Source organism: Brassica oleracea, chromosome C9 (genome assembly GCF_000695525.1).
Source record: "Brassica oleracea var. oleracea cultivar TO1000 chromosome C9, BOL, whole genome shotgun sequence".
NCBI classification, from domain to species: Eukaryota; Viridiplantae; Streptophyta; class Magnoliopsida; order Brassicales; family Brassicaceae; genus Brassica; species Brassica oleracea.
In genome coordinates this window covers 24,941,814-24,962,782 of record NC_027756.1, presented here as the reverse complement: position 1 = coordinate 24,962,782, position 20,969 = coordinate 24,941,814, and the positions used below count along the sequence as shown (strand labels likewise).

Below are 20,969 nucleotides of genomic sequence, written 5' to 3'. Positions count from 1 at the left end.
GGGGGGGTACGGATTACTCTAACTCATAGCCACAAAAGGCTTGATCAAAACGATGTCTGGAAATACGAAAGACAGAGTCGCTATTCGCAACAACACTGGTAAAACAACTTCAGCAGCCACTGCGCCTACGGCCAACGCTTATGCAAACGCCACAGTTCATGAGAAAATCTAAAACCTAGTCGCGACTTATCGCCACGGGAAGAGAACCAAAACAAGTTCGCGATTTCTCCATCTAAACAGAAAGGACAACGATAAAATCTATCAAACCCCGCAAAACTTGTCTCATTACTGAGTTTGAGAAATCTCAGCGCATAAGACTTTTAGCAAAAAACATTTTCTGAAAACTTTTCGGAAAATAAAATTTTGTTCTCCTCAAGAGTTCGGAAAAACCTTAGGTTACTCGCAGAAAAAGGAAGCACAACAAATCGGGTTCGTAACTCACCGCTGAACATTTTCCAAAATAACTTCCGCAAAAGCCTTCTGAGAAATCGCTTTGACTTCCCGAAGTCGCGGAGAAAATCTAGGTTACTCGCGGAGATAGAAGAACAGCAAATTGAGTTGCCAATTCTCCACGATTGTATTTCTATCGAATAATTTTCAAAGAAACGAAGTTGATCCCTACTGAATAACTCGAAACCCAAAACGGCTGACGAAGACTAAACTAAGCAAGACAGGAGATCGTATTCCTCACTGCTAAACGTCTTCTGAAACCTAAGGTTTCGTAAAAACTCAAGCTTTGATTCTATAGTAACATATTCAGCGAATTCTCGATACTTGCCTACCAAGCTTATTTCGGAAAAACTACTCCATACTCCCTCGGATCGATCTTAGGGATATGAGGAAATTTCCAATGAAGCTTGACCGCAATAATAACTCGTCACAGACAAAGTTTCTGATACTTGAACCTAGAAACTAAAGTTTCAGAAGAGCCACAAAACATGACTTTTCCAAAAAAGACTCTTCTACAGCCGAACTCGAAAACATGTTTACGAAACAGCTTTAGTAATACTAAACTCATAACAGTTTGCCGAATAACTTTCGTAAAATTAAGCTCAACAACATTTAATGAAACAGGTTTCTTAAAACTAAACTCATGACATTTTGCGGAATAACTTTCATAAAATTAAAGCTCGACAACATTTTTCGAAACAGCTTTCATAAAATTAAACTTGACAATGTTTTATGGAACATCGTTCGCAAGAGTGAAACAAATCAATACATTACGATACTACTTCCATAGAATAAAATTGACAACATTTACAAAACGACCGCATCAACGTACCGTCAATACTCAAGTTGGACAAATCGAACCATCCTACTCGCCCGTTCGGCGAGTTGGACACCGAATTTACCGTTCAACTCGCCCGTTCGGCGAGTTGACCATCCCTCAAGGGCTCCTCTTTTGCGTTATCTTTTGCATTCCGATCGAAACGCTTTTCGTTTCGTCTCAATCGGAGTTTCCGTTGAGATTTTACGATAAAAACAAGCTGGAGGACTTGCTAGTTGATCCAACTGTTGGGGTCAAAAACGGTTATCTCGAAATTAGCGTCTAAAATCACCTTTCCCCACGGAGGGTTTCTCGAAACAAACTCGACAAAAGTACCCGAGCATAAGTTTCAAAGAAATATGAACCCTGGATGATGTAGTCCTAAGCTGTCAAAGGGGCACAACACACCAGAACCAAAGAGAGGCTCAGATCTACAAAAGGGTGGTTTCAATGGTCCGATCTAATCGACTCCAATGAGCCCGGTTTGATGGAAGAGGTGATGATGATACTGATAGAACGGTTTGTTGACTGATTCCACAATCAACCACGAATGAGAATACTTGAATCCACAAGCACTCTAATTCGACAATCAATAAGACAAGTGAATCCACACAAGGCTTGATGATCAAGATAACTCAAAGACACAAAGTCTGTGAAGAAAAGAAACTAAGAAGTTTATTATTTCTTGGGTAAAATATTTTTCCCTTACAATGATATAATTAATGAACTTATATAGGCTCAGTACAATGATTAAGAAAGCTAAGTAAAATGAGAAAACATGTTGAAATTAAGAAATCTAGCCATTAGGCCTTAATGAGAGAATCTGAGCCAAAATGGGAAATGTATGGAGCTGCTTGTATCTGGACAACTTTGGGAAGATCCTAGGAGCCTTGGGGAGCTTCTGGTTGATGAAACAAATCGCCAAATCACAGCCAAGAGTGTAGAAAACTAGCCGTTGGGATTTAAAGAAAATCGGCTCCAAAAATGGCAAGTTGAGATGGTGAAGAATCTGGCAGATCCAATGAGGTTTAGTGCATGGTATCAACTCTCCAAGTGGTCTTAGATGTAATGAATGATCTCCTGGTTTCACACGTGAGTTTGAGTTGCACACTCCTTAAATATAGAACAACTTTCCTTAAATAGAACCATTTCGGATGCAGTGTACGTCGCCTGACTTGTAAATGGTATATCTCCTAAAAAATTATTTCTTTTGGTATGAAACCAATTCGCCGTGTGCTCCTTTTGAGTGTATAATCCAGGAAAACCGGTTTCATGGATAAATTCCTCCTCGTTTGTAAGATATGGCGTTTTTATTGCACCTATATCCTGGTTGGCTTCATTAGCTTTCTTCAGCTTCATGTTCTTCACTGATTTACTCCTGGTTCCTTTCTCCTTTTCTGATGATGACTTGAGGTCCTCATCATTTCCTCCCTCTTCAAAAGTTTTTGTCCTCAAAACCAATTTACCTGCACCAAGATAGAGCAAGTTAGGTTTCATTCTATTTTGGGAAGCTACGGTCTTACCTTGGTATATGGACAGTTTTGTAATGCATTGTCCATCTGGTGATTCTTATTTGATCAATAGGGAAGCTATGACCCCTCTCCATGGTCGTGCTATGCTTTGACTTGGAAGGAACATGGTCTCCATTGTGAAATCTCCTATTTCACTCTTGGTTTTTCCATTGACCACTCCTTGGGTGTAATGTCGTGAGTTTGGTTCTGGATGTTTCTCCATTGTACATATACCTTTGCCAAGCTCTTCTGAGCATATCAAGTGTGTTACCACGTCCTTTGAGTCATGATAAACAGATTGAATCAAGTGATCACTTACACTGGTTCGATCTGAAGTTGTAGCAATTTTTACCACATCTTCTTTAAGTTGTTCTTGATCCTTGTTTACTCCTAGTGTTCCTGTTTCTTCCTTGGCACTTAAAGAAAATATCAAGTGCATTATACTTGAAGTAGAATCATTAAAAACAGAATGTATAAAACTATGACTACCTAAGAAATTATTCCAATAATGAACAAGTTCATAGTTTTTACTTACTAGAGTACCTTGCATTACTTCAGCTTTGGTATTTGTCATCTTTAATGCATGATCAGCTTGTGAGGAAATGTCTAGGGTATATTGCTCATGCTCCTCAGGTTGGTGAGCTCCTGGACGTGGTTCCTCCATACCTAGACCTTCATCAACATTCCGGACACAGTGCAAGTGCATCATACCAGTGTTTTGATAAGTAGGATTGATCACATTAAGTTCAGAAATCACTTTATCAAGTGTTGGCATTGCTTCCGCAGCAAGGATGGGTTCTTGTTCCATGGTAATACCTGAAATATTTTCAACCTTTTGGGCACTAGACAAGTGTTTTAAGACAGTCATGGAATTACTAGAAACAGAATCATATCTTTCTACTTGATTCTCTAAATTTTCAGAAGGTGAAACAATTTCTTGTTTCTTATTTACATGAAGTTTAGAATTAGAGGTTTGCTCTTTAGCATCTAAAATTTCTTTATCTTTCACGGATCCGGCCCTAAGCATGTATAAAAGTTCAGTCGAAACTGCAGTCGTTAACCCTCTGTTATATTGTAGTATATATATATATTGTAGTATATATATATAAAATTATATAAAAGAACACACACAAAAAGGCGAAAGAAATAAAAAAATCCCAAAATGGTAACAATCAAAAGAGTGCTCAACCTAGAGAGCCTTTGGTCTTAAAAATCATACAAAATCAATCTATCATGCAGACAGTGTTTAATATATATATATTTTTTTATAATCTAAGGTGTACGGCGGGTTGAAATCCAACCGACTAATTAATTTATGAGGCTTGCCTACGGACGCCAGACATGTGGTTGCTCTGAACAAAAATTAAATACATATTTCGTTTGGCAACACAGTTAGACAAACATGTATATTTGAAATGATAGATTTCAAATTCGGAGGGCTTAACACTTTTCCAAATCTGTCTTACCACGTTTGTGTAGTTGACAATGTTTAACTTGAAGCAAATGCTTCACTTGTCTTACTGAAGGACCCTGATTGTTACCATTCAAGATAATATTTTGGTCCACATACAGTATTGCATTGAGATAAAAGGGTGAGCAAATTTGTTGTAAATCATAACACTTCCCAAAAGCAGATGAGGAACAATAAATAATGTGGTATAAAAAAATAAAACAAAAGTTAACACCCTAGTTAATTTTATTCATTAACTTTTATTCATATTATGTTTCAGCAATAGATTACAACCTACGAGACTGTTAAAATATATAAATAACGTAAACTCATGTCATTTGCACACAAATACATATATGTATATATGTATTATTTATGCATACTGCAAGACAATTATTGATTGGTTTTCTTTTCTAAATTTTCTTATATTCCAAATGTTCGACTATGCGCACCAGCGGGAAAGGTTACATTGCTGACATCATCTATAGAAGAATCCAACTTGTCGTCATTGTTAACTTGAGTTCTGAATGGTAGTTCTTGAAGGCTATTCTTCTCAAGCATAGCTAATACTGATACGTCATAGTCCTTACCTTTTCCCCAAACAACCAAATACAAACCCATGGCAATCACCGTCCCTCCTATTACGCTGCAACAAAAAGAAATATAAGAAACACATAGATGTAGTTTTAAGTTCATGAACAATTGCAAGATGTCTTTATTCGTCTAACATACCATCCGTAATGTATTTGTTCATGGAGAATAAAAGAAGCAAGGAGAGCTACAAGAATCATGCAAAGAGGGTTAAAAGCAGTGACGAAAACCGGCCCTCTCGTTCTCATAACCATCCCTTGCACGTAGTAGGTTAAACCCGAGCTTACTATACCCTTCATTAAAGAGAGTTTTGATCAATATTATATTTTTGTGAAGGGATTAGCTGACTAAATTTAAAATTTATAGTTACCGTATAAAGAGGTGCTAAAAGTCTTGCATCCCATCCAACCGCCCATCCCCTGGAGTGGCGCTCCACTACGAGAGCTACTACGGTGCTTTGGACTGCCCCAGATAGGCATATTAAGGCCGATAGTGAAAGATCCGCAGGATATGTCTTTATTGTTATGGACTGTATATCAAATATACGTATGTTTTAAGCAGTACCAGAACTTGACCCGTGTGGGAGGGATTTAACTTGTGTTCAACAAAACTCATAAACCGTTGGTTTTGTAAAAAAATCCTATGTATATTTTATATGTTTTTGTAATTTACGTATAGAGTAGAATATATTATTTTATAATATAGATATTTGGTAATAATTTTTTATCTGTGCATAATATTATATTAAAATTTTTATAACTTGATGCAATTTGATGTAATTGTACTATTCATATATTTATCTTTTTTTGTTAATTTAATTTAAAATGAAACAACATTATAAAAATTAATTTTTTTTATTAGTTTTCTGTGAATTATTATTAATTTTATGATATTATTTTCTTAAAAATTGAATTCTTGAAATTTTTATATTTGACTAAACTAAATAGGATAATACTACATTTAAAATTTTTTTATATAACATATACTATATATTTCAACAACCATTGTAATTAATTAATTTAAATTAGTTTTAAATGCAGTGGCAAAATCTGTGAATAAAAAAATACAAAAAAATATTTAATTTATTATAAATACAATGGCTAACAGTGTAAATAAAAGAAAATACTTAATTTGCTATCTACGTTTCTAAACAATTTTTATTTATTTTATCATCCATATTTTCAAACAGTAACAAAAATATTTCAGTTTTAATAGAATAGATATATATTTATCATTGTATCAACTATCAACCACGCGGTACACACATAAACCTTCTGTTTTTTTTTTTTTTTTGTTTTTTACACAGAACTTTGATTTTTCTTAAAACAAACGCTTGTCAATATGAAACAAGCGGATTCGAATACTGGGACCAACACAGTGATGGTGCTAACATAAACCAATATGTTGAATATCCTGGTGTCTTATTACAATGTTTCAACTAAGAGGGTTTTTAGCAATTGTGTATTTAATGCAAATGCGATGTTATAAATAGGGGACTCTGTAATGCATATTGATGTTGTAAGATATGTAGGGAATTTGTTTTATCCAAAACTATCGGGTCCTAGCTTATATACATATTAAAAAAAAGAAAAGCTATATACATATTTAATTCAATTTTTAAATACTTATACATTTAATTTTTAAATATAATTGGTCTGGAGATTGAAACGAAATAATGTTTGATCAAAATAAAATAAAGTAAACAGTAAGGAGAGTACCTGCAAAACATAGAAGCAAGACCAAGCAACACAACCGAGGAGTATCAACAAGGTTCCACCAACCCAATGATTATGGTCTTGTGAACTGTTGCTATGTCCGTTGTGTTGATTCGTATTTGGGTTAGACCATGGTAAAGGAATAAGTGGACCTTTGTACAATGTCATGACCAATGCCCCTCCAAGAGCAACCAGTGTCCCAATTATCTTTGCTTGGCTTCGTACCTCTGCTATATTCACTTTCTCCATTCTGTTCACATATAACCGTTTCCAGTTAGTTTGAACATGTGTTTTCGTTTTATATAACTAGGATCTTAGACTGAAATCCAGGGGATACTCTTTCATTTTAGACATTCATAGTGATTACCACAGTTAAAATAACATTGAGAGGACTCGAAAGTACTCTGCTAGTCCTCTAAGCGAATTCTTTTCCCATTGAAACATAATAAGTGACCTTAATATGTGTCTCAACCACTGATTACCTTAGAATCCAAGCGATTATGAAAGTGACAGAAGGAAGAACGTTCATGATAGCAGATGTATATGTTGCTGATGTCATGTTCATCCCCAAGTAACCAAAACCCTGGTCCAATATTGGCCTACAGAGGCCGGTACAAAATCATGTATTAAGGGTATCTTTCTGAAATATCATCGCTCTGTTTTTTTTTTCTTAGTTTACAAACATTATGATTTTATTGATAAAAGGAGAAGATTAATTCTTAAGTTCAAAAAAAAAAAAAAAAAAAGGAGAAGATTAATTCTTACTCTAAAAAGCCGAGTAACACTATTTTCAAGAAAACCGATAGTGTCATCTTCGGCCTCACTTTCCTGTAAAATCAAAATCAAGCCCATCAAGAAAAAAATAATCAAATTTAAACCATAGTTGTTTTCTTAATACGTAAAATATGAAATATAATAATTGCATGTTTTACATGGATTTGACCTTTCACAGAAGATTGCAAAAGGTCCGAGAACAAGAGCAGCAACAGCATTGCGGTACACAATCAGAACGTAACGATTCTGGCCTTGATTGAGAGTGGCCATAATGACAATATAGGTTCCTGCTGCTCCAAATTGCAAAAATATCATTAACAAAAATGGTCTAAAGTTTTTAATGATCGTACTTACACCCTCCATGGTTATTGATTCTTTTCTTTTTTATGTGTTATTGAAGTTAAATTTTCTGAATGTTAAGAAGTGTCAGAGCTGATGGGGAAAATATGATGAGCGAGTCATCTTATATAAAACATCAAAAAGGTGATACAGAGTTTTAGATAAACATGAGAACTTGTTTTTCCTCTGATCGAGATTCATGTAGTAGATTAACTAAAGAAACAACGTCTTTTATCAAAAAGAAAAAGAAAACGAAAAAAAAATCACAATAAAGTGTATACCGTGTATATATATATATATATATGCATATCTATAAGGCCACGACCGATAGGATATGATATTCAATAAAGGTAATAATTTTATTTTGGATGGGTATGGGTTCATTCAAGCGATCGTAAAGCAAACAATAATCCATATAGGCTTTGATAATTATTTTGCTAACACACATATCTTGCTCACGTCATTTTTATTATTATTTGTTTGTGCTTTGCCAAACTTGATAAACATATAAACCGGAAAGCTGCATTTCTAATACGTGTATGTTTTGTCCCTAAGATTTGACGTGAGTCCTAATGCTGGAGCCAAATTTCACCATCACGGAGAACGTCAGAACGTAACGTCTTCGGATTTTGAGCAAACCGTTGTAAACTTGTAGTTATTTGAGTATGTTTCTCGTTTTCTTTACAAGAAAAGTAGGATAATATGTATTTTAGGTTATGGATGTTTATACTTTAGTTCCTTCCATTTTTTATTTACGGTAGGAGATGGATTACATATATCCACTAGGCCTATCAACTAAGAAATTGGTCCCATTTGGTCGGCTCGAATTTGTTTAATTCGACGCCTATTGGTTGTGAGACTCTGCGTTACTCGGCGCCACGAGCTCGGCTTGATAGCCCAATTATTCAGTTCAGTTACACAGCCCAAAAGGAAGGATCCAGTCCATTAGGTCAATTCGACCTAGGACAAACAGAAGAGAAGATTTATCTATAAAAAGAGAACAAGATCGACGAGAAAGGAGATCAAGACTTAAACACTCAAACACTTGGCGGCTGAAAATTAAGGATTTACTTGTTTGTATTTCTCGCCGACTTGTGCTTCCCTGGCTAGCTCAAACAAGCACCGGTTACTTTCCGTTTGTTCTCACACTCTGTAAACTATTACTCTCTTCTTATAAATAAAACACCTTTAGAGATAGAGCCTTCCGGTTTCTATATTTTCATACTTTCATACTTTCATACAGCAAAATACTTAGAGTCTTAGGTTTGAAGAGAAGATCCAAGAACTACTTCAGAGATTTGATTGGAACTCCAAGTTTTTCTACTTTTATCTATTTATGCAGTAGTTCTCTTACTTCTTTGTTATGAATTGCTTAGCTATGTCTGAGCAGTTCTGTATGTTATATTTAGTGTTCAGATATTCATATGGTATTAGCCCAAAATATAGAATTGCTAAGTGTTAGGATATCCATCAACTAAACTGTTCTTAATGCCTGTGTTTAGAATAACACACTAGGACCTTGCCTATAGATATTAGGGCGCAAGCGGAAGCTTGGTTCTCTGTCTGAATTAGTGTACATTATGCTAGGATTGCTAGAAACAAGCGGAAGCTGATTTAGTTTAGCCTCATGAATAAGTCAAAACCATACGTAAAGCTTCCTGGAAGGTGCGTCAATAGACAACTCAGTAGTTGCATCGATCGACGGGCTGATCACAACAGGCTAGATCAGTGGTACGAGAACAAATTTTTCATCCGTCCTCAAGGCATTCAGAGGCAAGACTTTGAGTTGAAGCCTCAGTATTTCACACTCGTGGGACAGACACCCTACTGTGGGTTATCACACAAGCATCCTATGGACCATCTAAAGAGGTTCAAGGTCTAGTTTCTGCTATTAAAGACAATGCTGGAGAAGCTTCGCACTGGTTCAAGTAGTTACCACCAGGATCTCTTACATCATGGGCCAACATCAAGAACACATTCTTGCGTAACTTCTTTGATGAGGCACGCGCTGAAGACTCGAGGAGCAAGATTTTTACATTCACACATGAGCCTACAGAGTCATTCAAAAGCTCCTGGATCAGATTCAAGTCATATCAGAGAGACTGTCCACACCATGGATTCAATGAAGTACAGCTGCTCAACACTTTCTTCAGAGGCATCACGCTTGCATATCAGATGGTTCTATACTCAGCTAGTGATAGAAAATTCCACCCTAGGAATCCAGAAGAGGCAGATAGGCTTCTTGAGAATCTCACATCATGTAGCAGTAGGATGGACACTGATTTCAAAAGAAGGGAATCAGCTGCTGATCTTTGGAAGGAAGTGATGGATGACGTGAAGGTTAAGATGGATAGCGTCTACAGACTTCTGAAAATCAGAACAGCCTACAAAGGAATACAGAGACATCAGACGCTAGAGGCCGCATGAATGATTTAAGACATGTAGATTTCATCAGAACATTCAATAACTCTTATTAGAAGCCACCTCTAGAAACTAAGGAAAGCAGGATTGAAGTGATGCTTGATCAAGTTCTTGAAATCCAGCAGAAATTGATGGTGAATTTCAACGGGAAGATAGATGATGTTTATACAAATTGAGATCAAAGATCGAGAATCTGAATGCAAGATTGAAGAGGGTAGAAGTTGAGGTAATCTTGACATCGAACACTATTAGGAGACATGAAACATTCATTCAGAGTAGAAGAGATGAATCAGTGAAGCACCACATGATTGCCATCATAGATGATGATTTCTGGCAAGTGGTAAAGGAGGAGAAACTTCAGGAAGGAAACTTCCAAGTCGAAATCTCCACAAGTCGAAAGTACCTGATGTCGATCGATATTCGTCTATCTCCATCGGTCGATGTTCGTCTCTTTGCGTCGATCGACACCACGAGCCAGCGACCGATCGACATAAAGACTCAACCGACAATCGACATGACTACTCCAACATCGATCGACGACCACCTCATACATACCGAGTGCAGCTATCAACGATAGATGTAGCATGATATCTCTCAAATTACCTTAAGTAGTGATTTGTACTCTCTCAAATAAGAGGTCAAGTTGCAGTACTTAGGGACCAAATTCACGGAGAGCTAAGGCACACAAAAGATCTAGAAGTTATTTGGTTAAGCTAGGCAAACATGTTTAAATGTAAATAGAATGGTTGTGAAAAAGGAATTGTTCGGTTGATTGGTTGAGGTTTTAAGATATATATGAAAGGCGTTAGACTTAGGGTTTCTATTAAGACAATCAGGATTATAGAGATATAGATACTAAGCATATATTGGATATTCTAGAACTCAAACAATAAGAATAGTCGATCAACTACTGTATTTTTAGACTATCTATTGATGCAACAACTGAGTTGTCGATCAATGAACCTTCAGGAAGCATTATGCACGGGTTTGTTTCTAGCAATCCTAGCACAATTTAAACTAAATCAGACACAGAACCAAGCTTCGACTTGCGCCCTAATATCTATAGTCAAGATCCTAGTTAGCTACTCTAGAACACATGCATTAAGAACAATTTAGTTGATTAATATTTCTGACACTTAGCAATTCTATATTTTGGGCTAATCCCTCATGAATATCTGAACCCTAAATCTAACAAGAAGAACAACTCATACATAGCTAAGCAATTCATAACAAAGAGATATGAAAACTGCATAAAATATAATAGAGTAGAAAAACTGGAGTTCTGATATATGGTGTTTTTGGTACCATTGTGCATATGCTTTCTAACTTGTTTTTAATGTTTTATCAAGTTAGTCCAGTCTTTTTTGAGTAATTTCAGGTCTGGAGTAGGCTAAAAGAGCTGAAGGAAGAAGCGTGAAGAAATGAGCAAGAATTAGAGTCTTTCCCCGCGGAACAATCATGCGGAGCAGTCTGACGGTTGATCCCACCAGGAGCAGCTGGGCGATTGTTCTCGACATTTATGGAAGTTTCCATATCTTTCAAAGATTTTCCCTAATCACTTATTCACTCCTCTGAAGTCGATAGCGCCTCCATATAAAAAGTCATCCCTATCTTTATTATATTTTTACGCTACTTTTACAAGAAGACTGAGACCTATTATTGGATTTGCTATTGTAAGGGAGACGAATCCTCATCTTGACCGAGAAGATCATCCTGAACCCTATTGATTTCTCTTTGGATTTATATGCAGTATCATTCAGTTATTATGTCTGGTTCATCTTGTTTTATGGCTGAGTTGTCGACTAGCTTGTCTAGGGTTCTGGGGTGTTGATCGCAAAAGCTAAACATAAATAAGCGACCATATTGTGTCTTTGTTCATCTCTGTTCTTAATGCTAGCTATAACCTGATCACTTATTGCTAGATCTTAGGTTGAATCTGCTCATTAACTGTGTAGTCGATTGCTTGATATTGAGTGAATGAGCCGCTCATCTCTAGTCAGCGAAAGTAGATACTAGAGTGCTCGGTGAACCTATCTCCTTGATCCAAACGAGAGGTTAGGTGTCAAGGTCGAACCGCAAAGGGAGCAGCACCACGACAGTGGGCTGTTCTGCTGGAGTGATCCGTGTTCTAGATTATGTTACATTGCGCTTGAATAAATGTTTGGTTTAGCATCAACACCCGATGAGAAACCCTAGATTGGCTTCTCTAATATTGAATTTACTTTGTACAATCATTTACTTTACTTGCACGTTACCATCTAATTCAAACTCCACTTTTAGTTTTAGCTAAGTTGAAAACTCATAAGAATAAACTGTAGACTGGTCCTCTGGATTGAATCTTAAATACTACAATTACCACTGTTAACTTGACAGTAGGAAATGTTCAGTTTTAGTGTATCAAGTTTTGGCGCCGTTGCGACGGGGACCAAATATTTTACCTTTATTTTTCAGTTATATATTTTGTCTGAGACATCTAACTTGCTTTCCTCTCTTTGTTGCAGCCAATGATCCAGGTGCATGACCAGTAGACATACTGGGCGCAACGCACAAGGACCATTATTCACGCTAAGCAACGAAGAGCTCGCAAGATTAGAAAGACAGAACCGTCAACAACCGCGGCCTACTAACACCACAATGGGTGATCACGGAGGCCATGATGATCTCACTGCTGCAATGGCGCTCATGCAATAACAGATGCAGATACAACAGACCATTAACACACAGGAAGCTGCTCGCCAAGCAGCGGCTGAACTTGTTGCACAGCAAGCTGAGCAACAAGGTGCTCCCATCGGAGAGCGGAACCTTCTGCAGAACTTCCCTACCACTTGCTCCACCATCAATCCCTCTCCCTGCACTCGACAGGATTATGAGATCAAGCCTGCTTTGATTGGCCTGGTGCAGAAAAAGATGTTCAGCGGCCTCGCAGCTGAAATTCCATTGGATCACATCGAGAACTTTGAGAGAGTCTGCAACTTCTCTCGTGCAAATGGAGTGCCACCAGACTACGTCAAATGCACCATGTTCCCATTCTCTCTTGATGGGAAAGCAGCTCGCTGTCTTGCCTCTCTCCCAACTGGTACACTTACTACATGGGAACAAGTCAGAGCAGCGTTCCTAAGCCACTTCTACACGAAGTCCAAAACCGCAGCTCTGAGGCATAAGATCTCAAATTTGAAGCAAAAGACTGACGAATCTTTCTATGATTCTTGGGAGCACTAGAAGGAGTACCGAACGGAATGCCCTCACCATGGGTTTGAGGACGATTACATACTGGATGTATTCTATGATGGAGTGAGCTATGAGTTTCGTAATGCTTTAGACTCCTCGAGTAGTGGAGATTTCATGACTCAAACAACACCAGGCGCATTCGCACTGATCGAGAATATGGTGTCAAGCTCACTCAACAAGAACAAGGAGAATGATCGCTCCAAGAGCGTGAACAGCATTGAGGATCTAGCGGCAAAGGTTGACCAGCTGATAAAGGGCAATCACAGCCAAGTGTTCATCATGGAAGAAACTGCTTCAGAGAACAGTGCTTTAGATGTCTCACCTGACGCAGAGAACGCTGTGGACGATCAACAAAAAGTGAGCTACGTCACTGGTCAAGGCTGGCAGTACAAGAACATTCATCCAAACCCTAACATAAGGAACAACACTCATCTTTTTGCGTACCCTAAGCCAGACAAACCAGTTGACAACGCGCAGAACAGTCAATGACAGAACAATGGGTATCAAAAGGGTTACCAAGGAAGAACCTATGTTCTGAGCCAGGCGCAACACAACCAATTTCAAAACCAAAAGCAGCAGACAGCTCAGCAGGCTGCTCCTGCACCTATGGCTGCACCGACAAAAGAGATAAAAGGTCTAGCGACGATGATGCAGCAGCTTCTCCAAGGCCAGCAAATTCAAGGAAAAGCGTTGAACCAGGTCACCACAGATATCAACTCCAGAATGAATCACATCTTCAATGACCTGAGCACCAAATATGACAATGTCGCTAGCCACATGCGGCAGATGGACATTCAGATTGCGCAGACAGCTGAGAGTGTCAAGAGGCAGCAAGGAACTCTCCCTGGAAAGATAGATAAGAATCGTAAAGAATGTAATGCCGTTGCACTAAAAAGTGGAGGAACACTACCAGATACGGACCCTAAGAAGCTATCGGCGGCAGAGAAAGGAAAGGAAAAGGAGGGTGAGAAACCACAATCCGAAGATGTTCCTCTGTCTGACGAGGACACGGAACAGCCTGCTGAGACTGATCCAACCCCTGCCACTACACATGTCAAGCATGTTCCTCTGCGTGAATACACTCCTAAGGTTCCATACCCTGTTCCCGCAAAGAAGTCTAGGAATGATCGTGAGGAGATGAAGTGTAAGAAGATGCTAGAGGTTCTAACCCTCAAGTTACCTCTGATCGATGCGATCCAGATGATACCTTCTATGCGCAGTTTTATGAAGGGTTTGATCTCAGGAAAGATAAGTGGATACAATGAGGTTATGCTAATTTCGAAGGAGTGCAGTGCAGTGCTTCAGAACAAGCCGGTCTAGAAGTTGGGTGATCCAGGAAAATTTGTTCTCTCGATACAGATTGAGAAAACAGTATTCGCTTGTTCTCTTTGTGATTTGGGTTCCAGTGTCAACCTCATGCCTTACTCCGTGGCAAAACGACTGGGATTCACATACTTCAAACCTATAAGAATGTCCCTGGTGTTCGCGGCTAGATCAGTCAAGTCACCGGTGGGTATTCTGGAAGATCTCCATGTCCGAGTAGGCAACACCTTTGTTCCAGCAGATTTTGTGGTTCTAGAGGCTGACGAAGAACCAAGAGATCCACTCATCATGGGCCGTCCTTTCTTGTGCACGGATGGTGCGATTATTGATGTTCGACAAGGAAGGATTGATCTTCACCTGGGAGACATTGCGATGAAGTTCGAGATGAACAAATTGCTGAAGAAACCGATGATAGACGCGCAGACCTACACAGTTGAGGATGGAGATCAGGCACAGTTCCCTCAAGAGGGCATGATTGAGGAAATCCTGACAGATGACCCACTTGAACTAGCTCTGATCCGAGCTGAGACTGAGAACAACGTCATGAGCGTGGACGCGGATGGCTACAAAATGATGCTTGACTCTGCCAAATGCTTGACTCTGCCAAAAGCATGGAAAAGCTAGTCACTTATCTAAGTATGGGGGAGAAAGACAAGAGCAATCCAAGCAGTACAGCCGGAGCAGCTGCTCCGAAGAGAAAAATTATGCCGAACATGCAACTCGATGATCCATGGAGCGAACTGAAAGCTCCAAAGATCAAACTCAAATCCTTCCCTACGGGGCTCAGGTACGCATTCTTGGGACCAAATTCCGCCTATCCTGTTATTGTGAACTGTGAGCTGAATAATGTGGAAACTGCCAAACTCTTGTGCGAGCTAAGAAAATATCGTAAGGCATTAGGGTATTCTCTAGCAGACATTCATGGTATTTCACCTGATTTATGCATGCATAGAATACATCTAGAAGATGAATCAATGACTTTTATAGAACATCAGAGGAGGTTAAATCCAAATCTAAAAGATGTTGTAAAGAAAGAGACAATGAAACTTCTAGAAGCTGGTGTGATCTATGCCATCTCTGATAGCAACAAGGTTAGCCCTATTCATGTAGTTCCTAAGAAAGGTGGAATAACTGTCATAACAAATGAAAAGAATGAATTGATCCCTACTCGAACTGTAACTGGACATCGCATGTGCATTGATTTTCGCAAATTGAATGCTGGGACTCGCAAGGATCACTTTCCACTCCCTTTCATTGATCAAATGCTTTAAAGATTGGCTAATCACCCATACTATTGCTTTTTAGATGGTTATTCAGGTTTCTTTCAGACCCCTATCCACCCAGATGACCAGGGGAAGCCGACGTTCACATGCCCATATGGCACGTTTTCCTACAGGAGAATGCCATTCGGCTTGTGCAATGCTCTTGCGACCTTTCAACGTTGCATGATGTCCATCTTTACTGATCTGATTGAGGACATAATGGATGTTTTCATGGATGACTTTAGTGTCTATGAAAGCTCTTTTTCTGTCTGTTTGAAAAATTTGTGCAGCGTGATGCAACGATGCGAGGAGAAAGATCTGGTGCTCAACTGGGAGAAGTGCCACTTCATGGTCAGGGATGGGATTGTTCTCGGACACAAGATCTTTGAGAAGGGGATCGAGGTTGACAAGGCAAAGATCGAGGTGATGATGAGTCTGCAACCACCAACCATAGTCAAGGGAATCAGGAGCTTCCTGGGACACGCAGGTTTCTACAGGAGGTTCATCAAGGACTTCTCAATGATCCCAAGACCACTCACTAGGCTGCTCTGCAAGGAAACCAAGTTCGAGTTTGATAGCGATTGCTTTCCTACTTTCTACACGATAAAAGGTGCCTTGATCAGTGCACCAGTCGTTCAGCCTCCAGACTGGGACCTACCTTTCGAGATCATGACAGATGCGAGGGATTTCGCAGTGCGAGCAGTGCTGGGACAACGGAAAGATAAGAAACTTCATGTGATCTACTACGCGAGCAGGATAATGGATGAAGCTCAATGTCGATATGCCACGACCGAGAAGGAGATTTTAGCCATTGTCTATGCTCTCGAGAAGTTTAGGTCCTACCTAGTAGGTTCTAAGGTGATAGTGCACACATATCACGCGGCCCTGAGGTACCCGCTGACTAAGAAAGATGCCAAACCACGCCTACTCCGATGGATCCTTCTACTCCAGGAATTCGATCTTGAGATCAAGGATAAGAAGGGAATTGGGAATGGATTCACGGATCATCTGTCAAGGATGAAGATCGACGAAGAGACTGCTCTCGACGACAGTCTCCCTGAAGAACAAGTCTATGTGATTGGTCTGTATGTCGAGTACAATCAAGATATCCTTGCCACAGACTGTTCTGTAGACCAAGAACACTTCGTTGTTACGATCAAGAAGATATATTCCAACCTACCTTGGTTTGCTGAGATAGCTAAGTTTTTAGCTGCGGAGAAGGAACCAGCTAAGTTTACTAGTAATGAGAAGAGGATGTTTCTGAGGGATGCAAAAATCTACTTCTGGGATGAACCGTACCTGTATCGACACTGCAAGGATGGAGTGTTCCGATGATGTGTTCCGGAAACTGAAATTCCAGGGATCCTACATCACTGCCATGGTTCCTCTTATGCCGGACACTTTGCATCTTTCAAGACCGTCTCCAAAGTCTTGCAAGCCAGTTTCTGGTTGCACACAATGTTCCGTGATGCTCAAGCCTTCATCTCCAAGTGCAATTCATGCCAACGACAAGGGAACATCAGCAAGAGGAACGAGATGCCTCAGAACTTCATACTCAAGATTACGGTGTTCGACTGTTGAGGGATAGATTTCATGGGACCATTCCCACCTTCATACAAGAACGAGTACATTCTAGTCGCAGTGGATTATGTCTCAAAGTGGGTGGAAGCAATCACCAGCCCCACTAACAATGCGCGTGTTGTGACCAAGATGTTCAAATCCATCATATTTCCAAGGTTTGGAGTACCTAGGGTGGTCATAAGCGATGGAGGCACCCGCTTCATCAACAAGGTCTTCCAAGGCCTCTTGAAAAACAATGGCGTCAAGCATCAAGTTGCAACCGCATATCACCCTCAAACAAGTGGCCAAGTGGAAGTGTCTAATAGAGAGATCGAAAGCATTTTGCAGAAAATAGTCAGCACTACACGCAAAGACTGGTCTCTCAAATTTGATGATGCACTATGGACTTACAGAACAGCCTACAAGATGCCACTAGAGACCACTCCATATCACCTGGTCTATGGCAAGGCATGTCATCTCCCTGTGGAACTATAGTACAAGGAGGCATGGGCTGTCATACTGCTCAACTTCGATATCAAATCAGTCAAGGAGAGGCGTTCCATCCAGATTAACGAGCTAGAAGAGATCAGGCACCTGGCTTATGGGAGCACAAAAATCTACCTGGAAAAAACCAAGGCATGTCAGGAAAAAGAAAACCGAAGTTTCCCGGAGGAACAATCTGTTGATTGTTCTCGCTGGAGAATAGATGTTCCCTCAGCTAAGTCTTCAGACACAAAGAAAAAATAACAAATAAAAAAAAAAAGGGAAGAGGAAGCGGTTAGGGTTTGTCTATTTAAGACAACCCACCCCACTTCCCCACTTAACCCCTAGTCGCCGCAAACGCCTCTCCCTTAAGGATAGAACCCTAAGCCAAACTCTTTAACCTCTCAATCAATTCTCACGCTTTTTGGTTTTAAATATTGGGGGAAAATATTCCATGAAGAGATTACTCCAGCTTCTGGCTTCCAGGTTCCCGCCTCCAAGTTCCGGGTCCCTGCCTCCGGCTTCCAGGTTCCTGCCCCCGGGTCTGGGTCTGGGTCCTGTCTCCGGCTTCCGGCTTCCAGGCCGAGTGATTTATCTGGCCTTAGGATAAATGGAAATCTTCCTTTAATAAGGTAACCAGCTTGGACAAGAAGGAGTCTCCCTAGATCCGAGAGAACGAGGAAGTATTCCAATACATATGACCTCCCTAAGGAAAAAAGGAAATATTCTATTATCTAAGGATATAATGAATATTTCCAAATCCTAAGAGAGAGGCACGAGCAGTGTGCGTGCTCGGTCACTACGTAGAGACCGAGCTTGGTAGGAGCTCGGTCGCTACGTAGCGACCAAGCCGTGTGCGTGCTCAGTTGCTACGTAGCGGCCGAGCTTGGCTTGTGCGTGGTCCGATGGCCATACTTGTGCTTTTCCGTTGTCGATTTGGTTACGTGTTTGGACAATCGGTATTTAGTGGTTCGATTGAGATTAGAACAAGATTTTACCGCAAGGCTCTTTGTGAAGATTCTTTTTACGAAGAATAATTTTCGTAAAAACGTTCATGCTGATTTTTACGGGGACTTTCAGACATTAATTCCGTCGTGACCGATTTTGACCCCAACAGTTAGCCTCCCAACTCATTAGAACCATGAGCTTCTAGCGTGAGGTTCTAGTGAGTGGCTTGGGAAGTTAGGTAAGTTAGGCAGAATTAATGGTTGAAAAGGTCCGTGGTAAGTGGTGTTCTCGCTCTTCTAAGAGTGTAACACGATAAGATTGGGGCTGCACGTTATGACGGCTGCCTACGTACCCTTGTTGAAGGGATCAAGCCTTTCCTAGTTCGTCTTGGAGTTAAGGTTCTTATGACCTGGTTTCCAGCGAGACCTTTACGGTCTACTTTATATGCAGAGGTGATCAGGCATGTTGCTGCCGATGGCAGTGTGTAAACTTGCGGGATTTCTGAAGACGCTTGAATATTGGCCTAGAGACAAATTTTGGGATCTCGTATCAGGGTGTTTGATACTATGCCTAGAGATGTTAGAGACCAGTGTGCTGAGTTCAGGGCAAGACCTAGGTCTAATCATGGCTTCAGGGGGTGCGATGACTACTTTGACTTACGTTTCCCGTATCGTTTTTGACCTTGTTCCATCCCGCTTTAAAGTCCGCAATATGTTCTCGGCTTACGTGACTTGAATGGTAGGAATCGAGCATCTCTTCGAGGACAATTTTTAAGTCTCCCGAAAGTGCTGACAAATATTTCAGATTTTTTTTATATAGCGCTATTACCCTTTTGTCGGGTGTACGAGAGCTATCTCTACGAGATGGCTAAGTGTGTTTAGGACGTTAAGAGTTTGTTGTGATCCGCAAAATACTTATCGGTATATATTACCATTTTTGAGTCTTCGCGAAGAATACGTGTTTGAAAAGATGTTAGTATGTATGACTGTTTGGTCTTCCAAGAAGGTGCCTTTATCGAGGAAGGTAATTTTGTCAAAAAATGGTTCTTCAGGCGTCTGCGACGTCTTGCAATGCTGAAGATTGATTTTTCTTTCGTATGCCGCGTTTCGTGCTCGAAATGTTCGCGGGCTTGAAGTTGTTTCACGATATTGGAAAGTTTTAGTCTTAACCCTACGTTCGAGAAACATTCGAGTTTGTCTACAGATGTTTGCAACCAAAATTGTTGTTCCTGTTCGGATGCTAATAATTTGATTTGCGATCGAGGAATTAGGACCGAGGGGTCCCGTAAATTTGTCCCTGGGAAGAAGCGTTTTCCTTCGTAGTGCTTTGTGTGGTGGTTGTTTTCAGAGATGTATTTCTTGTACATTTGAGGATGTTTCGTATACCTCTAAGAGCTCTGTTACTAGTTTTCCTTACATGCCGGATTTTACGGGTAAAACATAGCGGGCTATAAAGTTATCGGTGCGTATTGAACTTGGTCGATTTTCGACAAGTTTAGGTTTTCCGTTAACCGTTTGGTTGTTAGGACTGAGTTTTGTTGTGAAGAATTTATCATATGATTTTCGACTATGGGTTATACGATAATTATTTTCTTGATAGTTTTAGCCGTTAAGTGATGGACCGATGGTTTCTCAAATAGTTTGGCTTGGTGTGAAGGATGTGTTCACTCAGATAGCCAAGGATGTTGTTGGTCAAGGATTAGACCATGGTACTTTACCATTTAAGGTCATGTTAGTTTACGATAGTCCTTAAAGGGGATGGTAAATTATGGTTTGGACCTTTACTGGAAGGCGTAATTGACCGAGGGCCAAAGTGCGCTTGTCGAGATTGATAGGGCAAGTTTGCCAGAGTTATATGTGTTAAGTTGGCTGATAGTCATAGAAAACGATTCTATGCTTTAGGTTTCAGTTATACGATGAATGTTTCGTATAATGTTACCTATAGTCTTATGAAATTTAATTCGTTTTTGTCTGAGGAAGACGTAGCCTAAGAGGTTTGATACAGAACCAGTTCGGAGTCAGTTGCAGGACGATTGCCTGCTCGGATGTGACCGAGGGGAACGCAACGCAGAAGCCAGTGAGCCGCATGGCTAAAATA

The 20,969-nt window shown here is 39.9% G+C and overlaps 2 protein-coding genes across 2 annotated transcripts; one reads left to right on the top strand and one right to left on the bottom strand.

The window, feature by feature from the left end:
- Positions 1 to 4,472: 4,472 nt before the first annotated feature.
- On the bottom strand, positions 4,473 to 7,763 carry LOC106313939 (WAT1-related protein At4g08290). The gene is made up of 7 exons (XM_013751875.1): positions 7,478 to 7,763; positions 7,300 to 7,362; positions 7,017 to 7,133; positions 6,538 to 6,784; positions 5,190 to 5,348; positions 4,961 to 5,112; positions 4,473 to 4,874 (listed from the first exon to the last, which is right to left on the bottom strand). Exons 1-7 carry the CDS (start codon positions 7,669 to 7,671, stop codon positions 4,652 to 4,654), a joined length of 1,155 nt encoding a protein of 384 aa, XP_013607329.1. The 5' UTR covers positions 7,672 to 7,763; the 3' UTR covers positions 4,473 to 4,651.
- Positions 7,764 to 13,902: 6,139 nt separating this feature from the next.
- Positions 13,903 to 15,243, top strand: LOC106314633. Its single transcript, XM_013752475.1, has 2 exons — positions 13,903 to 14,562; positions 14,656 to 15,243. The coding sequence occupies exons 1-2, from the start codon at positions 13,903 to 13,905 to the stop codon at positions 15,241 to 15,243; spliced, it is 1,248 nt and encodes a 415-aa protein (XP_013607929.1).
- The last annotated feature ends 5,726 nt before the right edge of the window (positions 15,244 to 20,969 follow it).